Raw genomic sequence first — 8,777 nt, 5'->3', positions numbered from 1 at the left:
CCCTCCCTAATCCTTCCCGGGGGGAGCCCCTCCCTAATCCTTCCCGGGGGGAACCCCCTCCCTAATCCTTCCCGGGGGGACCCCCTCCCTAATTATTCCCGGGGGGACCCCCTCCCTAATCCTTCCCGCGGGGGACCCCCTTCCTAATCCTTCCCGGGGGGGACCCCCTCCCTATATATTCCCGGGGGGGACCCCCTCCCTAATCCTTCCCGGGGGGGACCCCCTCCCTAATCCTTCCCGGGGGGGACCCCCTCCCTAATCCTTCCCGGGGGGGCCCCCCTCCCTAATCCTTCCCGGGGGGGACCCCCTCCCTAATCCTTCCCGGGGGGGACCCCCTCCCTAATCCTTCCCGGGGGGGACCCCCTCCCTAATCCTTCCCGGGGGGGACCCCCTCCCTAATCCTTCCCGGGGGGGACCCCCTCCCTAATCCTTCCCGGGGGGGACCCCCTCCCTAATCCTTCCCGGGGGGGACCCCCTCCCTAATCCTTCCCGGGGGGGACCCCCTCCCTAATCCTTCCCGGGGGGGACCCCCTCCCTAATCCTTCCCGGGGGGGACCCCCTCCCTAATCCTTCCCGGGGGGGACCCCCTCCCTAATCCTTCCCGGGGGGGACCCCCTCCCTAATCCTTCCCGGGGGGGACCCCCTCCCTAATCCTTCCCGGGGGGGACCCCCTCCCTAATCCTTCCCGGGGGGGACCCCCTCCCTAATCCTTCCCGGGGGGGACCCCCTCCCTAATCCTTCCCGGGGGGGACCCCCTCCCTAATCCTTCCCGGGGGGGACCCCCTCCCTAATCCTTCCCGGGGGGGACCCCCTCCCTAATCCTTCCCGGGGGGGACCCCCTCCCTAATCCTTCCCGGGGGGGACCCCCTCCCTAATCCTTCCCGGGGGGGACCCCCTCCCTAATCCTTCCCGGGGGGGACCCCCTCCCTAATCCTTCCCGGGGGGGACCCCCTCCCTAATCCTTCCCGGGGGGGACCCCCTCCCTAATCCTTCCCGGGGGGGACCCCCTCCCTAATCCTTCCCAGGGGGACCCCCTCCCTAATCCTTCCCGGTGGGGACCCCCTCCCTAATCCTTCCCAGGGGGACCCCCTCCCTAATCCTTCCCTGGGGGACCCCCTCCCTAATCCTTCCCGGTGGGGACCCCCTCCCTAATCCTTCCCGGGGGGACCCCCTCCCTAATTATTCCCGGGGGGACCCCCTCCCTAATCCTTCCCAGGGGGACCCCCTCCCTAATCCTTCCCGGGGTGGGACCCCCTCCCTAATCCTTCCCGTGGGGGACCCCCTCCCTAATTCCCGGGGGGACCCCCTCCCTAATCCTTCCCAGGGGGACCCCCTCCCTAAGACTTCCCGTGGTGGGCCCCCTCCCTAATCCTTCCCGGGGGGACCCCCTCCCTAATCCTTCCCGGGGGGGACCCCTGAAATCTGAACCAGGATCTATAATGACTCCTCTGCTTCCAGGAAATTGGGGTCCCCATCTCATCATCGTCCCCACAAGTGTCATCCTGAACTGGGAGATGGAGTTGAAGCGTTGGTGCCCCAGTTTTAAGATTCTGACGTATTATGGATCCCAGAAAGAACGCAAGCTGAAGAGACAGGTGAGGCGCCGGCCGGGGACCCGGGGGAGGGGTTGTGCAGATTCCAGGCGGGGTGGTCGTCGCTGATGGGGGGCGCATGTCTCTGACGGTGGGTGCATGTCTCTGATGGAGGGGCGCACGTCTCTGACGGTGGTGGGGGGCACGTCTCTGACCTTTGGGCGGAGGGTCACTCCCTCTGACACTTTTTCCCTCTGGCAGGGCTGGACTAAAGCCAACGCGTTCCACGTGTGTATCACATCCTACAAGTTGGTGCTACAAGACCACCAGGCGTTCCGCCGCAAGAACTGGAGATATCTCATCCTGGACGAGGCCCAAAATATCAAGAACTTCAAATCTCAGCGCTGGCAGAGCCTCCTGAACTTCAACAGGTGAGATGCACTGTGTGTAGGGAGCGCTGTGTGTGTGTGTGTGTAGGGAGCGCTGAGTGTGTAGGGAGCGCTGTGTGTGTAGGGAGCGCTGTGTGTGTAGGGAGCGCTGTGTGTGCGGCACACTCTTCCCGCACGTTGCTCAGTGTGACGTTCTCCCCAGTCAGAGACGACTGCTGCTCACCGGGACGCCGCTGCAGAACTCGCTGATGGAACTTTGGTCTCTGATGCATTTCCTGATGCCGCACGTCTTCCAGTCTCACCGCGAGTTCAAGGAATGGTTCTCCAATATTAGGGGTATCCCAACAGGTGGGAGGGGTTATATTAGGGGTATCCCAACAGGTGGGAGGGGTTATATAAGGACTACAGGTGGGAGGGGTTATATTAGGGGTACCCCTACAGGTGAGAGGGGTTATATTAGGGGTACCCCTACAGGTGGGAGGGGTTATATTAGGGTTATTTTCCTGTGTCCAATCACGGGAGGGCATTGTGTACCACATGGTCCTGTCCTCTAATGGTGTTTTGTCTTGGCAGGACGCGGGAATCGCTCGCCAGCGGCCATTTTATGAGCGTCATCAACATTCTCATGCAGCTTCGCAAAGTGTGTAACCATCCCAACCTGTTTGACCCGCGGCCAATCCACTCGCCCTTCATAACCAGCGCCATCTGCTACAGCGTCCCCTCGCTGGTGCTTCACGCTCTGCAGCGCCACCCGCTCAAGGCAGGTACCGGGCCCGGAGGGGGGGGGGGGAGATTTTGGGGTGTCATGTGACTGACCCTTCCTCTTGTATGTTTGTAGTATGTGGACACGGCTTTGTTTGACCTCGTTAACATGGAGGGCCGCGTCAGCCGCTACGAGAGTGACGTGTTCCTGTCCCGGCACAAGCCGTCCCGCCAACTTATCCAGGAGATTGCCGACTCTCCGGACCCGCCTCCTAGGCCACGCCCACTAAAGATGAAGGTGAACAGGTGCGTCTGGTGTCGGACCTTCTCCTCGTCCGTCCGCCCGCCCGTCACCTCCATGACCTCACCTCTGAGCCAGTGAGTGGCCCCGATAGGTGAGACCCCTCTAAGGAGAGCCAGTGAGTGGCCCCGATAGGTGAGACCCCTCTAAGGAGAGCCAGTGAGTGGCCCCGATAGGTGGCATTCCAGGGGACAACTGGGCACCTGCTATTGTGCTATGACAGTGAAGATGGTACAGGCTCCTCACTATGATATCACATAGGCAAGCATGCAGCCAGTGAAGTCTTCAGGTCAGGTGACTGGCTGGCTGTGAAGGTGAGATCAGGGTGAGGGCCCGGAGCCGCGCCAGGAAGGATCCTAGAGTCACATGATCTATCACATGACGCTCTGTATTCTCTCCCCGTTCCAGCGTCGCCGTTGGTCCAGCCCTCTCCGGTCGTCGTGGCGACTCCTCCAGCGACCAATGAATTGGTAAAGCCGGCTCCATTGCACAACTCCCAGCCGGTGTACAGTGGCCCCCAGCGCTTTATCCTGACCCCGGACATGCAGGCCCGCCTTCCATGTGAGTAGCCGATCCGGCCTGGGCCGTGCGAGTGCGCCGGGACTTGTGGGTAACGCTGGTCTTGTTTTTCAGCCGGAGAAGTCATCAGCCTGTCGCAATTGGCATCCCTGAGCGGACGTCCCCTCCAGAGTCCCTCCGCCAGCAAACCCCTCACACTGCAGCTTCAGGGGGCCAAACTCACCCTCAGCGGCGCTCAGGTCCGGCCCCTGAGCATCGGGCAACCTCGGCCAGTGCAGGGTGAGTAACGTTTCATGAGATCGGCTCCTGTACACATCGGGCGTGGTTCTGACCGCCGCATTTATTCTGCAGGTAATGTCCTTCACTTGGTGTCCTCCGGGGGGCAGCACCATCTCCTCAGCCAACCGGCCCAGCTTGCTTTAATCCAGGCCCTGGCACAGCAGGCGGCGGCGGCCCCGACCCCCACGGCTCAGCTCATACAGAACAGCGCGTCGGCGCAGATCGGCGTCCAGGCCATGTCTGTCCATGTCCTTCTCTCTCTCTCTCTCTCTCTCACCCCCTTCTCTCTCTCTCTCACCCCCTTCTCTCTCTCAGTAGTGTCCACTCAAGGTGTGGTGAAGATTGTGGTCAGGCAGGCACCCAGGGAGGTTCAGTCCTCTCTGCAGCGCGCTCCCCAGGTACGCCCGGTTCTCCGTGTCTTGCCCAGTCCACACCCTGAGCAGATGACCGCACGGGACGGATCGGTGGATCGGGCAGGTATGTGTTCTTTTCGGTTCTGGTTTCTATCAGGGTTTCGTCTTCTGTCTATATGCTGATCTGGATTCTCTCCCGACAGCTCCGGTTGTTGCCACTTCTACCATCACTTTGTCCTCCAGTCCTCTCCTGATGGTCTCCAGCCCAGCAGTGACCACAAGACTTCCCTCTCCCAGTCCTATAACCCCAAGTACTGACGATTCCTGCGCTCCCCCTCTGTCTGGTGTGGCCCTAAGACTTGTGGCATCGGGCACGTCCCCCACTGTACAGCTAACAAACCACCATTCCCCCCCTCCTCCTAGACATACTGTGAGTCCTGCCCTGACCAACTGCACCCCCTGCCCACCAATGAACTCCGCCCCTTCTAATTGCACTGCAACACGTGCGCTCGTTGGTTCCGACACCTCGGCCAGTCCGGTACTTGTGAAATCCTCCCAGAATCTAGACTCTGCCCCTCTGGATAGTCACCCCGTGCAGAATGGTAATGGCCTTCAGAACCAATTGGCAGACTCCATTACCAGTGTGCCGAGTACGGTGAACTCTCCTTCCCCTCCTGCCACCAACATCCCCAAAGTGTCACCCACCACTTACAACCTGAGCTTGGTACCGGCCCTCATTGCCAACGCGGCCGCCTCCAACACGGCTCGCTTTCTGACCAGTCCGCTCTCTCTCCTGGCTCTGTCTCCTCTTGCTTCTACTAACAGTGGCCCCTCACCGGTCATCTACACCCCTACCAACGCCGCGCACTTTCCAACTCTCGCTGCTCCATTGCCGGCTGCCACTGTGTCCGCCTCCTTACCATTACTGGCTGCTCCTGTGTCTGGCCAGCTGGCTTCATTTGCCGCTCCTTTACCCATTTCATCTGCTAACCAAAATACATTGTCAGCTTCTCTGACTGTGCCGCATCCTTCCATGGAGACACCATCCGCAGTCCCCCTGCCTGCTCCAACCCCAGGCCCCCTGCCAATGCTGTCTTCTCCAACCCCAGGCCCCCTGCCAATGCTGTCTTCTCCAACTTCAGCAACCCTGCTGGCAGCCACTGCTAAGCTGGAGGCGTCCAGTAACCAGCCATTACTCTTGTCTCCAGACTCGGCCTCGATGCCTCTGCTAGACACGTCTTCATCGGATACCCTTCCTCCCCTCGTACTTAACACATCTCTCAAATTACCCTCCATGGCTTCAGCTCCGGTGCAGATACTGCCGGCGCCTGGATCTAATGCAGTTCCTTTATTGGCCGCTGCATCCGGTAAACTTCCTGTCCCGTTGATCAGTGTAACGTCTGCCTCCACCAATGTGCCATTACTTCCTGCATCCACTGCCACTCGGGTATCTAATGTTCCTGTGACCACACCACCTATTCTTGCCACCACGTGCATCCCCAACCAGCCTCCTTTAGTGAGGGCCACGTCTGCTTTGGCCTCGGTAATGTTCACCACTTCTGTAACTTCAGTCACAACTCCTTCCTCAACCTTGCTCTCTACCTCTAGTTCCTTTCCCTCGTTCCTGCCGAAGCCATCGGCTCCTTTACTTACTGTACAGGTCAAAGCTCCAACTCCGCTACCATCTGGATTACTAGAAGCCCCGGTACCTATGACCTCTGTACCATGTGAGGTCCCAGCTTCATGTACCCGGACCGCTGATGCCCCAGCACCCTTACTTCCCTCGGCTGCTTTGGAGCCAGCTACGGTCTCCGCCTTACTAGCTTCAGTGCCACCCCCAAGTTCCGCTTCAACACAGCCTGCCGTGCCCACTTTACAAATCAAGGCCCCGACTCCCCTGCCTTCTTTACCGGCCTCCACAATGACTCCATCGATGCCAGCCTCTGCTCCTGCTCCTCTCCCATCATTGCCAGCCTCAACTCCTATTCCCTTACCTTTGCTAACAGCCTCCACCCCTACCCCAGTGTCCTCTCTGCCAGGCTCCTCACCAGACCCTTCACCGTTGTTACCGGTGTCGGCACCGGCCCAAGCGCCTGACTTATCTTCTCCCATTCTGGCTCCTTCTGTGGACCATGCTCGCGTCTCACTGCTGCCTTCCTCTGGCCCCAGTCCCTTGGTCATCTCTGTGTCCGCTCCCTTAACGCTAGCCGCTTCATCACCTTCCTTAGTGCTTTCTGCACCCTCTCGCCTACCTCTTCTCTCTTCCCAACCGCTGGCTCCATCTTGTGCTGTGGATGCAAAGCCCTCCGGGATAACGGTTCCCAAACCATCACCCTCCACCTTATCAGCCTCCCCCCTGCCCCCCTCCCATACCAGCTCACCAGACATTGCCTCTACACTTCCCACACAAGAATCTAAGAGTTTCCCCGAGTCCTCTCTGTCCCTGTCCATTGCTGGTCCTCCGCCAGTCAGTGTCACCTTCAGTACAGCCTCGGAGTCTGAGATCACACTGGAAGGAGAGGAGTCCCGCGTCACTTACAGCTCTACCACAAACACATCTGTGAGGCCCAGACGGCTGCTGCCCCCGCCACCCCGCTCTCCTTTTTACTTGGTAAGAAATATTCCCGGTGTATTTACTATCCCTGATCCTGTCCAAGGGAAGATGTCATTTCTTGTGTGTGTTCTCCTCCCCTCAGGAGCCCCTGGAGGAGCAACGTAAAAAGCAGAAGATTGAGCGATTGGAAAGGATTTTCCACCTGAATGAAAGACGATGCGCTCTGTCTCCGCTGTACGGCACCGAGATCCTCAGCCTGTGCACCTTACAGAAGTCATTTGGGGACACCTTGAGAAGTTGTATCTTCACGCCAGAACAACGGCTGGAGCAGCTACGCCCCATTATCGAGAGGTACAAAAAGGGTTGCAGTGGGATGTGGTGTCATGGTACGGTGGTTGGAGTGGGGAGTGGGGTCATGGTACGGTGGTTGGAGTGGGGTCATGGTACGGTGGTTGGAGTGGGGTCATGGTACGGTGGTTGGAGTGGGGTCATGGTACGGTGGTTGGAGTGGGGTCATGGTACGGTGGTTGGAGTGGGGTCATGGTACGGTGGTTGGAGTGGGGTCATGGTACGGTGGTTGGAGTGGGGTCATGGTACGGTGGTTGGAGTGGGGTCATGGTACGGTGGTTGGAGTGGGGTCATGGTACGGTGGTTGGAGTGGGGTCATGGTACGGTGGTTGGAGTGGGGTCATGGTACGGTGGTTGGAGTGGGGTCATGGTACGGTGGTTGGAGTGGGGTCATGGTACGGTGGTTGGAGTGGGGTCATGGTACGGTGGTTGGAGTGGGGTCATGGTACGGTGGTTGGAGTGGGGTCATGGTACGGTGGTTGGAGTGGGGTCATGGTACGGTGGTTGGAGTGGGGTCATGGTACGGTGGTTGGAGTGGGGTCATGGTACGGTGGTTGGAGTGGGGTCATGGTACGGTGGTTGGAGTGGGGTCATGGTACGGTGGTTGGAGTGGGGGGTCACGGTACGGTGGTTGGAGTGGGGTGTCACGGTACGGTGGTTGGAGTGGGGTGTCACGGTACGGTGGTTGGAGTGGGGTGTCACGGTACGGTGTATGGAGTTTGGGTCTCACCGGCATCTTCTGCCTCTTGCCAGGTTTATAATCGCCATGCCTCCCGTGGAGGCCCCGCAGATCACTTTGCACACCTCGCACCCTCCCCCATCCATGCTTCTTCAGGAGTCCATGTTCAGAGAGACCTTGTCCCAAGAGCTGACACCCCACACTCGCTGTCTGCACCGTATCATCTCCAACATGAGGACGCAGTTTCCAGACCTCCGGCTCATCCAGTACGACTGCGGTGAGTATTACACCGACCTGCGTGGTCCGCGCCACGTCCGGAACCTTTCTAACCATGAATGTCACCAACAGGAAAGTTACAGACTCTGCACCGCTTGCTGCGCGACCTGAAGTCTGGCGGCCATCGCGTCCTCCTCTTCACTCAGATGACCCGAATGTTGGATGTGCTGGAGCAATTCCTCAACTACCACGGACACATCTACTACCGGAGGTCCCACCCATTGTGTACCGGAGGTCCCACCCATTGTGTACCGGAGGTCCCACCCCTCCCATTCTACTTTCTAGTTAGAGGGGGAACAAGTATTTGAATATGGGGGTGGGGTTTAATCTGCTCCGCCCCTTCTTGGTCTCCCCTAATCTCGGTCTCTCTATCTTCAGGTTTTGATGGAACGGTTTAACATGGACCGGCGCATTTTCTGTTTCATTTTGTCGACGCGCAGTGGGGGTGTGGGGGTCAATCTGACGGGGGCAGATACAGTCATCTTCTATGACAGCGACTGGAATCCCACTATGGACGCTCAAGCTCAGGACCGCTGTCACCGCATTGGCCAGACACGGGATGTACACATATACAGGTAATCACATGTGACGTGTATAGGTCACGGAGTCCGTTCTCATTATCCTAAGCTCCACCCCCTCCTAGAACATCTCCTCCCATCATTCCTCTCTTCCTTGTTCCAGGCTGGTGAGCGAGCGGACGGTGGAGGAGAACATCCTGAAGAAGGCTCAGCAGAAGCGCATGTTGGGTGACATGGCCATTGAAGGTGGAAACTTCACCACGGCATATTTCAAGCAGGTACGTCTCTGGACTATTGAGCGGTATGTGATCCCGGTAATGTCCTGTT

The 8,777-nt window shown here is 59.0% G+C and overlaps 1 protein-coding gene across 1 annotated transcript in view; it reads left to right on the top strand.

Annotated features, from left to right (window-relative positions):
• Positions 1 to 1,458: 1,458 nt before the first annotated feature.
• LOC108803798 (helicase SRCAP-like) overlaps positions 1,459 to 8,777 on the top strand; it is a gene marked incomplete at its 5' end in the record, with an annotated part of 13,092 nt that continues 5,773 nt past the window's right edge. The window contains 15 exon segments of the mRNA XM_018575598.1: positions 1,459 to 1,595; positions 1,794 to 1,963; positions 2,124 to 2,290; positions 2,337 to 2,488; positions 2,490 to 2,681; positions 2,760 to 2,997; positions 3,333 to 3,485; positions 3,558 to 3,722; positions 3,795 to 4,199; positions 4,279 to 6,686; positions 6,772 to 6,980; positions 7,731 to 7,933; positions 8,005 to 8,151; positions 8,288 to 8,507; positions 8,614 to 8,728. Of these exon segments, the coding sequence (XP_018431100.1) occupies positions 1,459 to 1,595; positions 1,794 to 1,963; positions 2,124 to 2,290; positions 2,337 to 2,488; positions 2,490 to 2,681; positions 2,760 to 2,997; positions 3,333 to 3,485; positions 3,558 to 3,722; positions 3,795 to 4,199; positions 4,279 to 6,686; positions 6,772 to 6,980; positions 7,731 to 7,933; positions 8,005 to 8,151; positions 8,288 to 8,507; positions 8,614 to 8,728 (5,081 nt within the window).

The sequence above is a fragment of the Nanorana parkeri genome, unplaced genomic scaffold, assembly GCF_000935625.1.
Source record: "Nanorana parkeri isolate BGI_ZX_2015 unplaced genomic scaffold, ASM93562v1 scaffold4225, whole genome shotgun sequence".
Classification (NCBI taxonomy): Eukaryota; Metazoa; Chordata; class Amphibia; order Anura; family Dicroglossidae; genus Nanorana; species Nanorana parkeri.
The sequence above is the reverse complement of the archived record's forward strand: the minus strand, read 5'-3'. Positions and strand labels throughout refer to the sequence as shown.